This window comes from Nannobrachium achirus (assembly GCF_963921795.1).
Source record: "Nannobrachium achirus genome assembly, chromosome: 6".
Lineage (NCBI taxonomy): Eukaryota > Metazoa > Chordata > Actinopteri > Myctophiformes > Myctophidae > Nannobrachium > Nannobrachium achirus.
In genome coordinates, this window is record NC_137815.1 from 24,899,363 (window position 1) to 24,916,826 (window position 17,464).

The following is a 17,464-nucleotide window of genomic DNA, read 5'->3' on the forward strand; positions in this document are numbered from 1 at the left end:
AAATGAAGTATTTTTTTTTACATGGATTTCAGCTAAATCAGTAAAAACGCCTAGCTCTTTCAGTGTTTAATGTGATATAGCAAAGCAGAAATGCAAACATTTACCAAATATATCATATGAATTGTTTGGTATTGAGTCAAAGTCAATGTATCATGATGATTTGTTAAGTTAAAATTTATATTAGTGTTGTTTTTTTTAAACCAAATATCCACCGGGTCAAAATGACCCGAACAGAACGAAGGTGTAGTGAATCTGAACAGAACTTAAGGGTTAAAGGAGTAGTTCACCCCCCAATTTGTTTTCCCCTATTGATTAGCCTAATCACGCCATTGAGACTTGAGTTCCATAATATTTTTGTTGTATTTGTCGCATTCCTAATACAAAAAATTGATTACAATAAATGTACCCACATTGATTCCGGATGGGGACCCAAACATCCGGAATCAATAGGGGTAAATTTACAATAACACATATCGACAAATAAAATGTGACAAATAGCCTACAAAACAAATATTACTGAGCTCGAGTCTCCATGGCATGAGTAATAGAAAAGTCATTTTGGGGGTGAACTACAAGTTTAAGTAAAACTATTCTGACAGAAATAATCACACAAAGATTTTTATAATAATATTCAGGATTATAGCCTACTAAAATGTGATTAATAGACAATTTGAGCCTTGGAAGCTGGTTTGTTTTTCATTGTATTGTTTGTAAACACCAGAGAGTTAATATTATATGCGATCTACAATGATTACAGTAGCATAATAGTTTTCAGCAATGGTGTATAAGTAATTAAGTACATTTAAGTACTGTACTTGTACTTAAGTACTGTAGCCTACTTAAGAACAATTTTGAGGAATTTGTAGGCTACTTCACTTGAATATTTCCAATACTTTTACTTCTACTCCACTCTTGACAATTAATTTACTTTGTAGATTTTGATTATTATTACAAAACATACAGTAGGCTACATTAACCACTTCAGCCCATATATAGCCTTGCCTACATTTCGGTCATTTGAAAATAGCCGATCTTCATCATAACTAAGCTCATGACGCATTGTGAGCCTTGTAGATCTGCTATTTTCAAAAATATTTTATATAGGCCTATTTCATTATTGAAAATGGGACATTGTGCACAACGAATAGGTTACTTTTACTTTTGGTAGACTACCTTAAGTACATTTTGAGGCCAATACTTTTGAACTTTTACTCAAGTAAACTTTGAATTCGGGACTTCTATGTGCAGTATTGATGGGTCAGTGACGTGACGCCCCAAAAAATGTGTTTTTAAAAAAACTTTAAATTGCAGGCATAAAAGTTATTTACTTTTGTTCTACTCACTCTCAACCTTATGGAAATACATTTTGTTTTTAGATATTTTATTGGAATCAGACTTTATTCAGCAGTTTGTTGTACTTGTGCCTAAAATCGTCATATGGTGTGACATGAAAATAATTGTTCATAAAATGAAAATGGAGTACATCTTTCTTAAGTTACTCACTTTATCAAAGTCCTTTATCATAACTAACCAGTGATCCACTATAGTTTTTTGAAAATTAATTATATCTGTATATTTTTTTCATAATCGACACTCTGTGTGAGGCCCATGTTCATGATCTTACAACATATTTTAAATGTATTCTGTCAAAACTTTCTCTAAAATTACACAAATATTTGTGACTCTTCCTGATAATATTCTCTATGTAATCCATAAACATTTTTTTGGTTTAATCATTAATAAAGGTATGATTTCTCACTATTTGGAATGTCACACCAAATGATTTAGTGTCACACCGTATGATCATATCTTCATGTGTCAAAGCAAACTGTGTTTTAACCTACCTATTAGTGAGTACTGAACTTTACTGATTGATTAAACAATTACCCAGGATAACATGGCCTTAATATTTCTGAACAGGATATTATTGTAGGGCTTTAACATGGGATAAGAAAGAATTGTAGTAGTAGATGGATGATGAGGATGTGCACAGGAATGCTACGCACACCTAAGTCTTCTGCCGGCCCACGGCAGAAGGATCCTAAAGGGACAATAAGGCGCATAGCCACACTTGGAGCCAAGGCATTGAAGGCAACATTTTATTAACACCAATTAGTGGAAACAGAACTCAGCATTCAGGTAAATTGCTTTTTTCCGAAGTCTCCTGAACTTGAACACAGCATTTTGTGTTGAACAAATGTAATTAGGAATCATGACATTACACCACATCTCCACTAGCTAAAGAGTGCTGGGTTGCGCAACTCTGAAAATAGCTGATCTACAAGCTCTCGCAGCACAACGTGTTGAGAGCTTGTAGATCAGCTATTTTCGCTAGTTTTGTCTCGGTCCTACCTTAACACTGTCCACTGTCCAGTCCAGTGAGTCAAAGTACAAAAGTATTAGATCAGATTAGATTATACATTTAGACTGTATTGTACATCAGCCAGTCGTATTTGGTGAGGGTAGCAAACCGGCTGCCTTGTTGCGGTTCTGCTATGCCACAGACAACCTCCTGCTCTTCGTAGAAAATGCAGTCTCGCCCCTTTGGCTCCTCTCTCCTTGCTGGGTCATTGTTTAGTTTCTCCCTGTACTTTCTCGTTCTCTCAGCACTTGTCATTTTCCAGCTGACAAAAGAAAATGGAATGTATAGTTTAAGACAAAGAGAAAATATTGTTTAGATTGAAACAATATGTTAAGGTTTCTGTGAAGGGGTTTCTGCTCTGTCTGATGAATTTGAAGTATCACTGAATGAAGCTAAATTACATTTTATGTAAAAATGTTTAAAACAAATGTTTAAATGTACAAAAGAAACATGGAACTTTGTTATTTGTTGTTATATCTGTAGTTAAATACAGTATAAATCATATGGTGTGACAGTCAAGTCATATGGTGTGACAAGCAGACATGTCACACCATATGATTAAGTGTCACACCATATTACTGTTTTCTCCATTTAGGTTTACCTTGAGGCTACTATGTACACATTAGCATGCTAACAGCATGCTAGCTATAACAAAGCAGCCTAGATCTACATGGAAATATGACCAAAACTTCAAATAACTTAAGCTTTTTTTAAAGAAAAGGTGTCACACCAAAAGACATCCAGAATGGTGAGTTTGTCAATGTTTCAACAAGATGGCATTTCATGAAAATGTTAAAATCATAACTCACCTCAGACACCTGTCTTGCAGTTGTGCTGGGAGTGCTGAATAGCCTTACAGAAGAAGGACCTCTCTAGCCAATAGGTGTCCAAATAATTGCCTGTTTAATTTTTCCAAACTAGTGTCACACCAAATGATTTTGGGTTGGGGGACAAAATGTTTTTGATCAGAAATGACTGAAAACATTATGCTTTGACTTTGAAAAGATATAGGCTCAAAATAGACATTTTTTTTTAGCCTAAATTCATTTTCAAATGATTTTTAGCAATTCTTTTTCTTAGTTTTATTCAAGTTCCCACTTTGAGAAACAAGGTCAGGACAGTCACACCATATGAGTTTTGCCATGTTTGGTTGAAGATTCTGAAGAAATGAGGAATGAAATGTTTTAATCTTGAGTAAGTTCACATAAAGCTTAATGTCCTGCACAATATTCAGAAGGTTTTTGACAAATATATTTTTTATTTATACATGTTTGACACCGAGGACAGCGAAAACGTTACGTCACGTCACCCACCCTGATATAGCCTAGATACTTTTACTTAATTAAGTAACCCCCCCCCCATCTAATCTACAAAGATTACAGTAGCATAATTAGTCTTCAGGTCTTTAGAATAGTGGAAAGGACGTTCTGTTTTAATAATGCAGACTTATTACATTAAAGACAACTCATAGGAAGCATCAATAACAATAACTTACAGTAGGCTATGGGTTAACAACTTACAGTATGGGTGTTGTCTTGCAGCGTGGCTTCTGTGTCAGGCTGCAGAGATTTGCATAACTGTCCATTCAGCTCTGCAGGACTAATAACACTTCTCTCAGAGAGATCTTCGTTCTCCAACAAGGCTCTGGTAGTCCTGTGAACTCCAACTCCTCCGCCGGCTGTTGCAAACTTTCCTCCTTCTTCTCCTCCCAGCACGAATGCCTTAATGTTGCAGAACAACCCGAGCGCCAGAAGAAGAAGGCAATACATGGAGATCATATTTCCAAACCCGCACGAGTTGAGTCTGAGCAGCGTTAATGAAAGACTCGTTTGAACGCTTTCAAACATTTAGGCTTTTTAGACCACCACCATGCCCCCCTCTCTCTCCTCTCCTCTCCTCTCCTGGGGAGGTGGGACGTTAGCGAACGAATCGAGTCTTTTGAACGGCTCCTTGAAATGAACGATGGGGTCCGGTTCGCAGTAGGGAGCCGTTCCTTTCTAAAGAACAGTGGTGGGAAAATAACGCAAATTCTTCACCAAGTCTACTGCAAAGTGGAAATACTCTGCCACAAATAGAAGTTTGGAACTAGAGTAAAAGTACAAAAGTTTTGGTATCAAACATAAAGCCAACCAATAATAGTAGAAAGTACTCGCAGAAGGTCCCATTTCACAAGTTTTCCCAATGAATAAAATGTAGAAAAATCTTTTGAAAATAGCCGATCTAGAACCCATTGTGAGCTTGTAGATAGGCTATTTTCAGATTGCGATAATGTATAGGCCTATAGCCTTGGGTTGAAGTGATTTGTAATTCTAATCAAAATCTACAACTAGTGACTAAAACGAAAGTCCAGAGATCCAGCTCACTTCAAAAAGCCATAAATCCCATCTCTCCTCTCCTCATCCCATGCAGTTGCTAACTGCCCCTCCACTCCACATAACGGCCCATTCCAGCATGGCAGAGGATTGGTCGAGAGGAGAACAATCTGCATTTTCATTGGGTTTTAAGGGGGGGGGGATCTTTTTCCCCTCAACTGAAGAGAAAAAGGTGCGTGGATGCTCTCCGGTGGTTTGCGTGGGAATTACAATTCACTGGGAAGATGAAGAGTGATTCAATTATTTATTAACCTTTTTTAAATTCAAGAAAGGAGGGACCCCCTTAACTGACAGTTAGGGTCCATTTGGTTCCATTTATATAGGCTACTACTGTCTGACAGACTTGCAAGGGTTCATTTAAAAGTCCCCAAACCCCACTTTCAAAACCACTGCAACAGATTTTTTTAATTTACAGGATCCAAAATCTGTTCACGGAACGGAACCACGTTTGATTATCATTTCATCTCTGGGATCCCAATCTAAAGAACCTTTTTTTTTGTTTAAATCATTACGGCAATTTGGTTTGATATAGTTTTGTTACAACTTACAAGTTCTTACAACTATACTGACATACCAGAATTACCTTGCGATCGCAGTAGAACTAGGAGGCGTGCTGTACTTTCATGTTAAGGGCATATAATTATTATTCCACATGAACTCACTGTACTTATCATAATGATATGAATATTAATGGCTATAATCCCAAAATGAACACAAGAAATAGGGAGTCAAATCAACGTTTAGAATACAACAGTTTAATGTGGCATTAATATGTAAGAAAAAGACCCCCACCCCGCTAGGAAACATCCAAATGACATCGCTCTGTCGCCGATACGAACACACACCCCCACACAGGAATGTCAAGTTTGACGTAAGGTTAACGAATATTTCCACCTTTAATCGAAACATTCTATGCATTTCGGAAAAAAATGAAGATGTTCTCCCATTTCACAAGGTATCGGATGCGACCCTCTTTGTTATTCGAAAACAAACGTGTGGTTATTAAGTGGTAATGGTTGTATGTATTGAGGACAGCGTGATATCAGAAAGCCCCTCCCTCTATTTTACCATCAGGTCTGAGCACTGATCTGACACCTGTACAGAACTGTAGACATGTTAGCAGTAACTTGAGAGACAGATCCATAGGTTGGACACGTTAGAAATTGAAAAGCAGGTCCGATCCATGAACCTCTCTTGACTATGGATGGCAGGAGAGACGTCATAGTGCTGATGGGGAAGTTGGTTGTTGTTGGGTTGGTTGGTGGTTGGTGACCCCTCCCCCAGTGACTCCTCCCAGTCTGCTCTAGATGTCCTTGATGACATCCTCCAGCTCTTCTTTGGAATACATGTGGAAGGTCTTCCCTGGTTCTATTGTGGCCAGCTGTGGACGGAGGGAAGGGTTAAAGAAAGGGTAACCAATCCGTTCGCCCTCCCGGCTGTTCGCCCCATTATAATTCTTTCCGCCGACCTCACACTCACCGCTCGGTGGGGCGTGGTTTTTGTATACTTTTATTTGGTTTACTGAGGATAAGATGAGCAATAAGTTTAGGGTTAGACCATACATGGGCAACTGGCAGCCCGGGGGCCACATGCGGCCCCCACCTTCACTTAGGCCGGCTTTACACTGCCACTGAAATCTAGCCTGAATCAGACCTGAGTCACATCAAAAGTGGAATCCGATTTTTTTTAAATAGTCTAAATCCAGACAGGTCACATGCATGTCACATGAAATCCGATTTTGAAAAACCACATCCAGAGGTGGTTTCAAATCCGATCCATATCGGATCTGAGGACATCTGACTCAGTCTGAAAGCAGCAACCACATCCACCCCATAGAGTTATATGCAAGTCACATGCAAGTCACATCAAACTGGCCAAGCGTCACTTGCTGCGCGACCTGAGCGCGGCTGTAAATTACATAATTACAGAGCGCGAGTATTTACTATTTGATTACAGCGCACTGAGCACATGAGAAAAACGAAAAAGAGAGAAAACACGTGAGCTAAACAGTTAAAACCAGAGAGAAGAGCGAAATACAAGAGTAAAGAAAAGAAGAGAGAAAAACAATATTGTAACGTGTGTTTACTATGGTCTATTATGTCGTATTTCCTGAACGTAATCAACTAGCGTCGACGTAGTGATGTAACGTCATGACGCCTACGTCGTTACCACGGTAACCAAAGCATACATGTCGCCGCAGGGCAGCTTTGGGCTGACGCTGTCTGAACGCACAGATCAGATCTGTGTCACTTGCAAATGCCGTGTGAAAACCCGGGCCAAAAGATCGGATTTGACAACCAAATCGGATTTGGGTTGGATTTGACTGCAGTCTAAATCCGGCCTTAATGCGGCCCGCAGGTTAATGCCAGAATACTGATATATTATTGATTTCAGCTGTTACAATTACAACCATGATCTGCTTTAATTCCGTCAGTCTATATTAGTAGCTTAATGACTAGTATAGTAGTATTAAAATGTATTTTTTTATGTCCATTGTTTTTGTATTTAGGTTCATAAAGTTAACGTGAGTATATAAGTAAATTGAAATTAAATCAAAAGGGTTAGGGTTAGGAACCTACAGATATTTCAGGTTACGACACAAAGAAGTAAAATGTTACGAAGGGGTTGAGAAAAAAAAAAATCAAACCTCGGTTCGAAGTGGAGTGGTGAATCTGAGCAGCGTGCGTGCGTGCGTGCGTGCGTGTATGTGTGTGTGTGTGTTGAGTGTGCCTGGCCTGCACAAAACAGCGCCCCTCCTTTAACTAGTGTGTTGTGTGAGGCCACTCAAGGTATTGCCAGGCTACGGACACGGCCAGCCAGCCACCCAGCCACCCACCCACCCACCTGTCTATTGGGAGTGCTTTCACCACTCCAAAAAGTTTAAATCACTTATTTAGTCAGCCTGTGCCATGTTTTACAATTCAACCCGGAAAACTCCCCATTCGGCTAAAATGAATGGATGGATGGATGGATGCAGTCTACAAATGGAACCATTTTGAAGATGCAGTTAAAAGTGACACGGTGACAAACCTCGATGTTGGTGGCGTTGAGCTTCTCCTCCATCACCTGCTTCAGGATGGTGAGAGAGGACTTGATGGCGTCTTTTAACGTCATAGACTGTCATTCACCACAGGGGAGGAGAGAGAGAGACTTTAGCTAGCTGTGACAACCTTACACTGTGATGATGAAAGTGGAGAGGGAATTAGTGTGTCTATACCTTATGGTAGACCTCCTGCAATGAGCTCTGAGCTCCCTCGGAGGCCGAGCCGATGGCCCGGGCATCGCACTGGACAAACGTGCCTGATGGATCCATGTGGTACCTGGAGGCAGAAGGAAATGCACCACGATTGAAGGGACTAAAACCAAGGCTTCCCACACATGTTTACATTTAGGCCTAGAATTATTGAATGCTTTAACCAGTGAAACGGTGCCGCGCTGCGAGCTTGTAGATCTGCTATTTTTGAAAAAGTTGTGAAAATGTGTGCAAATCTTTGAATATATGTATTTTTAAAGCGAACGTTTGTAACTCAAATTTTGCTTCTGGGTGGTCCCTGGAGCTAGATATTTTTAGATGGGGTCCGTGGCCAAATAAATATCATTTTGGGGGTCCTTCACATGAAAAGGTTTGAGAACCACTGACATAGTAGTCTCTCAAGAACAGACTAACTGAGCTCCAGTTAAGTGAAAAGGACCTTTTCTTTGACGATGGCTGGCCAGATTGCTGACATAGAAACATAGGTTTTTCAAAAAACCTTAGGATTCAAAAGACACTTATAGAATCGGGTCAAAATTCTAATTTTCACGATTTAAAAAAAATAGCAGATCTACAAGTTCGCAGTGCGGCACTCAGTGCCGCGATGTCATCTTGTATATCTGCTATTTTTCAATAGTTAAAGCATAAAATAATGATACACAATAATGTGTACCCGTTCTAAAAGGGTTAACAATGAATCTTCGACAAAAACCCTTTCCCAAGTATTTCACCCCATTTCCAGGCCTTCCATAGCAATCACAATTAAGAAATGACTCTTAAACCAGCGTGCTATCAATGCTCCAAGACAGAAACCAGCAAAGGCGTCATGTGACAAAAACAACAGATCAAGCTGACAACGCATCAAGGTGCAACATGTTCTTAGTTTGCAGATCTTTATTTTTTCCTTCACGTGACGTCTGTATACATTAGGCTGCACTCATGCAGCTCGTGCTCCTGTAGAGCACGAGCTGCTAGCTCTTAGCTAAACGCTCTACTCTCTCCTATCTAACATCAGGGTCTAGACTCTACAGTGGCTCTACAGCAGGGGTTCCCAAACCTTTGTCTCAGGGCACCCCATGAATATTGTTTTAATCCGAGGCACCCCTACATTATAATTTTCACTCCCAGCACCTTATATTTATAGCATATCGTCGTTGTCGGGTGGAAAATGTCCAAAACCGTTCGTTTTGTATTTATCATCTATAAAATGTACTAAACTAGTGAAAACAGCAGATCTACGAGCACACAACGCCTCGTGATAGATCGGCTGTTTTCACTAGTTTAGTGCGACAGAGGTCTCTGCCTGACGGTGATGATATTCTAGTGATTATGTTGCGAGGAAAACGTTGACATAATAGCCATTTTGGTTAGAACTGACTGAAAATAACTTTGTACTTTTTATTAAAATGATACTAAATATTTTTTAAGTGTCCAAATAAATTCCAAATATTATCAAATTATCTCGCGGCACCCCTGGACTGCCGTCACGGCACCCCAGGGTTCCCCGTCACCCACTTTGAAAACCCCTGCTCTACAGTGTTGTCAGCTAAGCTGTCGTGCCGCAGTGCATCTACGTAGGTTTGTGCTTCTTGCCTATCCTGGCTTTGTCCTGGGTTCCTCTAGTTGCTTCTAGTTCTGGGTGCACAGTGCCCTGCCAGCCTTATAAATTCGCTTTTTGCAGATTGCAGGAGCATGTGTGTGTTGGATAGTGATCAGAGTATAATACGTACAGCTGGGGTCCTTTCTCATCTAGACCCCCGAAGAGAAGGGCTACACCGAAGGGCCGACTCTGTGGAGAGAGGACAGTCATTTTAGAGGACAATAAAGGGTGTTAAGTGACGTTTTATATATTTTGTTTAAAATAAGTGTTAAATAGCTCTATACTGTGACAGTAATCATTGCTATAGAGTGTTTGTTCAGTAACAGTATTCAATAGCTCTATATTGTGATAGTAATCGTAGCTATAGACTGTTTGTTCAGTAACCGTGTTAAATAGCTCTATATTGTGATAGTAATCATTGCTATAGTGTGTTTGTTCAGTAACCATGTTAAATAGCTCTATATTGTGATAGTAATCATTGCTATAGTGTGTTTGTTCAGTAACCGTGTTAAATAGCTCTATATTGTGATAGTAATCATTGCTATAGTGTGTTTGTTCAGTAACAGGGTTAAATAGCTCTGTATTGTGATAGTAATCATTACTATAGAGTGAGTGTTCAGTAACAGGGCCAGCTCGCCAGCTCTTTAGTCAACAGAAAATAAATGTTCAGGCCAGGATACCAATTTCATCCAATCGTTAGAGAAAACTCATACAGGATTCAGATTAACAAGGTGAAATCTGAAGTATTAAATATTAGCACTGAACCACAATAACATTTAAACTGGATTAACTAAAAAGGTGGAGAGAGCTTCAACTTTTTGACAAAAACAAAACAAGAGATATAACACTTAAGTTTGTGTGACAAATAGTGTGACTGATCTGCTTTTTTTTTTAAATATATTTTGAATAGAAAATGTGTGATTATTTTATGTGCCCCAAATAGGTGTTAATATGGCTTAGGAAACAGTATTTCGGACACTGTGATAAATAGTCTATGGATCTGAGGTGAGTGACAGACCATGGCTCCAGGGTACAGATAATATCGTCATTAACTCATTGACTGCCAAGGCACGAGTTTCACGAGTTATTACAGTACTCCCAGGCTGCCACAGCCCGAGTTTCCCGAGTTGGAAGCCATTTAAAAAAAAAATTTTTTTTTTTTTCAAAACATTTTTTTATAAAAAAAATTCTAAAAATGCCTCAAATGTATTAGGCATGATCGCAATTGCGAAATTGCATGTTTAGCCCCATAACAAACACATCTTTCAAAATGTCAAAAATGGCTGTTTTGACTGACTTTGAAGGCTTGTATCTCATGAATGCCTGAACGGATTTCCAAGCGGATTTTTTTGTTTGAAAGCTGTTAAAAAGTACTACACATATGGTGCATGATCTAGGCATGGGCGTGCACGATCCGTGCACTAAAAATTGATCCGTGCACTAGAAATTTGGAAGGTGGCAGTGTTTGTTTTGTCTGACTTTGAAGGCTTCTATCTCATGAATGCCTGAACGGATTTCCAAGCGGATTTTTTTGTTTGAAAGCTGTTAAAAAGTACTACACATATGATGCATATATGGTGCATGGGCGTGCACGATCCGTGCACTAAAAATTGATCTGTGCACTAGAAATCTAGGATAGTGGCAGTCTGGTACTTGGGGGCCATCTTGAAATGGCATTCAATGAGTTAAGCAATGGACAGCTACGACAGACGGCAACCGGAAATGATCACCGCCTCGATATATAAACCTGCCGCCATCGCAGCCATCTGTCTCTACAACGCCAGAAGCTCCCTTTTCAGGTAGTGGCCACAACGTCTGCTGCATAGACGCGTCACCATGGGAACCAAAGAGTTCAGTAAAAGGGGTGTGGCCCCCGTCGCTGACGGCTGTTTGCTTAACGATTTCTGCTACGGCGATTGCGTCATAGCAGCCATACTCCGCCTGGCCTTGCCGTCCTGAATATCGTCGAGCTTAAAGACCCTAAGAACTAAGTGGACAGTAACTGACCATGGCTCCAGGGTCTGCGTCCTCCTCTCCAAACTGCAGGGCCAGGTTGGACACAGCTTGGGTCACGCTCTCCACCGTCATGGTCTCGTTGTAGGTGAACCAGTGGTTCTGTGGAGCAGGAGAAACCAGCACAACACTCGGTCTGTTTAGATGTAACCTCACGTCACCAGACTTTCCACCTCGGAGGAAAGCCTGGTATTGGTTTTAAATGGGCCATGTGATCCGGTCTAGGCGTGGCCTAAACCGGCCGCCTGTTAACAACAAACTACCACATGACTTAACTTTATTTTTGCAATAATGCAAATAAATTAGTTTATCCTCGCTAGTCGTGGTACGAGTTGAAATAAAAGATCAACTTACCAAATGATTATACCAAAAGAAACTAAACGATTATACCAATTTCAAACTTTTTTTTTTTTTTAGTTGCGTTTCCTTTCCAGTTAGTTCCGGGCTTCCGGCCAAAGTGCAGTCCGTCTGATGACTACAAGATGACGTAGGTCGTTTCCGTTCCCGGTTACGCTTACTGACATGGACCTGTTCCGGCGTCACGCCTTACTCGGCATGTATGATTCGTCACTTTGCGATTAACAATTTAATTGTGTTTTTGTCGTTGACAATTACATTTCTGTTTGGATTGTAGGCTTTGAAGTTGCACATAGCCGATATGACACATAACCTAAAAATCTAAAAATACAAAGAAATGGCTGACACATTTGGCAACTTTATATTTAAAAAACAACGTTGATAGTGGAAATAGACAATCTACAAGCTCACAACGCGTCGCAATGCGATGTGAGCTTGTAGATCTGCTATTTCCACTATTTTTGGAAATGTTTGAAAATATAGGAACATGGAAACGATTTTGACAAAATAATTGCTTTTATATGTAACATAATTGCGATAGACCATTATAATAATTGCCTATGTATGATACACGCCGAGGAAGGCTTGGCGATGAAACTTGGGACTTTTATTTTCTATTTCTATCTCTTCACACAACCACGGAAATGTGACACAACACCACAAATATCAGTGAAATGTAGGATTTGTCACGGTCGATGCGTCATACAAATTATAATTTGCAATTTAACAATTTAATTGTTAGTTTTTGTTCGTTTTTATTTTGGCACTGATCACAGAAACATTCTAAATCAAAACATTCATGTATAGATTGCCCAGGGCAGATTTCTCAACTTAAATATATAAAGAAATAACTGTAATAATAATGAAAAGAAATGAATGTGCTATGACCAAGACGCTCTCACACTGAGGGCTCCAAAGCGACAGATGCTTTAGTTTATTGCACCAATGCTCTTCCTCACACCGATTACTGCTTCCTCGCTCAGCACCTGCCGAGGGTGTCGTTTCCCTTTTTTCCATGACCAAGACAGGCCATGCAATTAATCTCTCGTTTTTTTCTTAGCGTTGCTCTATAACAGGGGTTCTCAAACGTTTTGATGTCACGACCCCATATTATTAGCAAACGTTTTTGGCTAACCCTAACAAGCAGCACACTCCCAGTCCCAACTGCCTGCAAGCAGAGATGGAGTGAGGGGGGGGGGGGGGGGGGGGGCAGTTCCAGAGAGAGCAACATCACAGTCTGTCTGCTTCACACCAAGGGGGGACTGGCTAGTCCTAATAAACTAAAGATGATAAGATCCATGTGATCTGACCATAGCCGACGGCCGGGCCCCCGCGGTCCGGTAAGCGGCCACTTACTCAGCTTAACCGAACGCTCCGCCCCTGCTCATGCTCATACAGACACAAAGCCAGACGTAGGAACGGTTAGCACCCACCGCTAAAAACTATGTTCCAGCGATTATTCTATTCTGCCAGTTTCTTTGGTTAGCTGAACAACGACGTCATCTGCTTTACTATTATTGTGATTGATTAGGAGGTGAACCAATCGGCGAAGACTGCCTCTTTTGGCAACGCCCATCCCAAAAACGGCTGCAGTAGGAAGGTCTTTCAGACTGAATAATGGAGTGAAACCAAATGAAAATGTGTGTCAGGCTACCTTCACTTTATGTTTCAGGGTCAAGAAACATAGCATACCTGTGTTTCCACTCTTGCTTTGTCAATGAGAGTCTTAGCATCGGCTATCAAGCCACTCATGGCGCAACCTGCGAGAAGAAACGGTTTTGTATTCATGAGACGGTACACTTTTTACACAAAGCAGTTTTTTAACCTGATGGAGCACTGAACCTGGCTACAAACAGCTAGCTCAACTAAATGTTAACTTGGTGCTAACGGTATACTTAACATTACTTTAAACAATGGTTCTCAACCTGTGGGTCAGGACCCCCACATGATTTGGGGGAGGGGGTCCACAGATGACAGTTAAGTGACAATCTAAAGGACTTTCAATAACATTTTAATACCTAAAGAAAAACAACAACAAAAAAGTCCAGACCATTACAGCATCAAACATGATCAACAAACTATACAATAAAAACAATCAGAAAATTGGCCAAATTGTCAAATAAGTACAGCTCAACTTGCAGAGGAATACTTTAACTTGTACCGTTAACTTGCAGAGGAATACTTTTACTTGTGTCTGTATTTGGTAACTCACCGATGTGCGCGTCGATCTCCACAATCTTCTCGATGCTGCTGGGCTCCATGAGAGGAGAGGTGATCCTCTTCTCCACGGCCAGACACACTCCCTCTGCCGTCTGGATGCCGATGGCTGTTGAGCCCAGCTGGACGAAAGACACCATGCATGTTGTTTAACACAGTGGTTCTCAACCTTTTCAGGATGCGACCCCCAAAATAATCATATTTTATCTGGGGACCCCCCCACCCTGACGAGCACCAAGAGTTGAGGCATTACATCTTGTTTAACACGGTTCTATTGTGAAAATAGCAGATCTACACAGATCTACGTGTAGATCGGCTATTTTCACAATTTCTGCTTGTAATATTTGACAATTTGGCCAATGTTTAATTTGACATTTTAGAGTTAATAAAAAGATCAAAAAAATCTAATTGTCACTTTAGAAAAGGTTAAAAGGTGGATCATAGAGTTATGTTGGCATGTATTATATCGTTACCGTGTCCAGGAATTTCACCTGACAAAATGTTCAATCTAAGCCAAAAACCATTACACAAGGCTGCGTAGTGTTTGTGGTTCGCACAACTCTCTCCTCTATACACAGTTGATTTACCAACACATAACCATGGCTTTTTGATAGATCCTCCCTTAGTTATCATGATTTACACACATCATCAGCATCATCATCATGAAAGACTCACCTTTATGGCCTCGATAGCATATTCAACCTGGAATAACCTTCCTTCAGGAGAGAAGGTGTTCACCCCCCTGAAACAGACATGTTACTGTTGTTATTAATTGTTCATTGTATATTTCAGATCCCCATATGAATGCCTCAGCAGTGAGTGACTGTGCTTCCGATTCCTGGGGTCAAACAGTTAAAAAAAAAAAAAAAAAAAACATTGACATGCTGAGATAAAATAATAAAAAGACAAAAAACAACAATTATCCTAAATAAATACCATTTATTTTGCATTGTTTTACAACGTCTTTTTCCCTATTAGTAGACTATATCTTCTCAGCATAGTACAGTGTTCGATCTGTCTGTCGACCAATGTTATTAGTTTTAAAAAAAGGATCTCAACTGAAACAAATCCATGGTCTTTCTTGGGTGTACCTTGTACCAGTGGACTGTACTGTCATGAAACTGTACCTTTTCCTATGCAAACTTCTAATAAAAACTTCAATCAATCAATTAAAATATGACATAAAGTACAGTACTAACTAAAAAACAAACACATCAGTGTCTCCTTAACGAAAGTGAAAGGATCTTGGCTGCTTTAGAAAAAAGTTCATCTGAAGTAACCAATAACAATCTATGAGGATAAAAAATATTGATTGTGAGTTACATGTTTTGCTGATTCAAAACATCAAGTTAAGATAACACAACACCAAAGGTTTACAGTCACTTTGTGCGTTTAAATCTATGACAAAGCACTTTGTCTTACCTGTCATATTCTGATCTGGTCAAAAACATGTTTTAATGAAAATGTCGAACCTGCAAAAAGAAGAAGAACTGGGGTTTATTGACGTGGAAAAGATTGTGAATAATAATCTGCTCAACTAAATACACATAATATTATGTGTTCTGTGTGATGTTACATGTTAGCTAGTCGGCTAACGTTATCCACCACAGCACAGCACAGCACAGCACAGCACACAGCTAGCACGCTGTGCTAACAGCTAACTATTAAGTCTCTAATAAAGCAAACTGCATGCAGCATGCCAGTAAACCAAACAAGACGGGTTTTAAAAGTGGATCAGTCACCACCGTGTCCACGGGGACGTGTGTCAGTGTTTGGCTGGTGTTCTTTGCTGCAGATAAAGTCATAAACAGAGAGTTTAAAGTGTTTAATAATGTTTACCTCCTCTTGAATGAGTTAGCTGCTTTCAGGTCGCTGCCGGCGTGTCACATCTAGACCGCACCGACGGGCAACAGCATCAATCACATTCACAAATATGAAACGGGAGTTCCGCTTGACTAAATAACGTTTAAGTTGACTTGACTGTCATACACTGATCTGGTAAAAAAAAAAAAAAGGGAAAAAAAGTTTTAAAATATCAAACCTGCAAAAGAACTGGGTTTATTGACGTTGAACGATCGTTAATGATCAGCTAAACAAAATCCAAGCTTCAAGTGACTCGAGAAAAGGAAAAAAAATAACTTTATTTTTGTACACCACTTAGATCATTCACAAAGATAAACCCTGAATATAAAAACGACTAATCTATTTCCTATCTATCTTCTAACTAGTAAGACACCTCAGTTACCCATATATGGAGACCCCAGGCTGGTACCCATATATGGAGATCCATGTACTGTATGTGGAGATATGCTGTGAGAGCCCAAACATGCTTACTCAGTTAGTCGTTATGTGAAAGTCCTATGATGTCTATGACATCTGACATCATAATCCCTTTTATGCCCATACATGTAGAACCAGCCACACAGATATGGGCTGTCTTGAACATCTGTCTTGGCCATAAAATTTGGATTCTGTTAGTGTGGTATGTGGCCGATGTGGCCTCCATATACTGTATATGGGCATTCCCATATGAAGTCATGTTATATGGGCTTAATATTGATGACATCAGGGAACTCCATATATGGGCAATTGGGCATAAAAGTGATTCTATTAGTGTGACATCACAGCGAAGCGTAACGTCAGAGCGGCAAACCCATTCTGTTAAGAGTGGCTCCCCTGACATCACAGTGATGTCAGTTAGAGCACGATGTCAGAGCGGCAAACCCATAGACCAGGGTCCCCCAATAGGCGGCCCGTGGGTCATTTGCGACTCGCGGGGGGGTTCTGTCTGGGTGGTGCTAACCCACTTAAAGTGTATAATTATTTGAGCAGTGCTAACCGCTCAAATAATTATATACACTTTAATTGGGGGAAAAAAGAATAGTACTGTATAGTATAGATAGTACGGTAAAAATACATCACATTCAACACAACACCGTCGATAAATACAAGATATAAAACACTATTGTACAACCTCAACAGTGCTTGCTTCGTGCAGGACAAAATAAATAATAGAGAACATTAAGCATGTCAGATAGCATCCTTATACTGGATTGAACCGTTGTTTTCCGAGCAATTAGTCTTTTATTATTAAACCAGTAGTGGTTCTCAACCTTTTCAGGCTATGACCCCATGAAAATAAATAATTATATTTGAAGTGGGGATTCCACACCCTGACAAGCACTTGGAATTATAGGAGCTGAGGCATTACATTTATGTTTGACTTGGTTCCAATTTCAAATACTGTGAAAATATACAAGCGCACAACGCCTCATGTTTGCAAGGCGGCA

The 17,464-nt window shown here is 40.0% G+C and overlaps 2 protein-coding genes across 2 annotated transcripts in view; both read right to left on the reverse strand.

The window, feature by feature from the left end:
• Window positions 1-4,131, reverse strand: part of LOC308286935 (sortilin-like) — a gene marked incomplete at both ends in the record, with an annotated part of 46,174 nt that extends 42,043 nt beyond the window's left edge. Inside the window, one exon of the mRNA XM_080728057.1 lies at window positions 3,883-4,131. Within this exon, the coding sequence (XP_080584183.1) occupies window positions 3,883-4,131 (249 nt within the window). The remainder of the gene's footprint in view (window positions 1-3,882) is intronic.
• A 1,338-nt stretch (window positions 4,132-5,469) lies between these two features.
• Window positions 5,470-16,057, reverse strand: psma5 (proteasome 20S subunit alpha 5). The gene is made up of 10 exons (XM_080727649.1): window positions 16,014-16,057; window positions 15,597-15,646; window positions 14,850-14,916; window positions 14,170-14,296; window positions 13,650-13,717; window positions 11,595-11,702; window positions 9,718-9,776; window positions 7,952-8,054; window positions 7,765-7,851; window positions 5,470-6,115 (listed from the first exon to the last, which is right to left on the reverse strand). Exons 2-10 carry the CDS (start codon window positions 15,623-15,625, stop codon window positions 6,038-6,040), a joined length of 726 nt encoding a protein of 241 aa, XP_080583775.1. The 5' UTR covers window positions 15,626-15,646; window positions 16,014-16,057; the 3' UTR covers window positions 5,470-6,037.
• Window positions 16,058-17,464: the final 1,407 nt, after the last annotated feature.

What these genes read in the sequence shown, in the direction of transcription:
- psma5 (XM_080727649.1), bottom strand. Translation starts at nt 15,625, where the DNA reads ATGTTTTTGACCAGATCAGAATATGACAG. An exon ending in ACCAGATCAGAATATGACAG is followed by an intron (nt 14,917 to 15,596) that starts GTAAGACAAAGT and finishes TGTCTGTTTCAG; the next exon opens with GGGGGTGAACACCTTCTCTC. An exon ending in ACGCAGACCCTGGAGCCATG is followed by an intron (nt 9,777 to 11,594) that starts GTCAGTTACTGT and finishes CTCTCTCCACAG; the next exon opens with AGTCGGCCCTTCGGTGTAGC.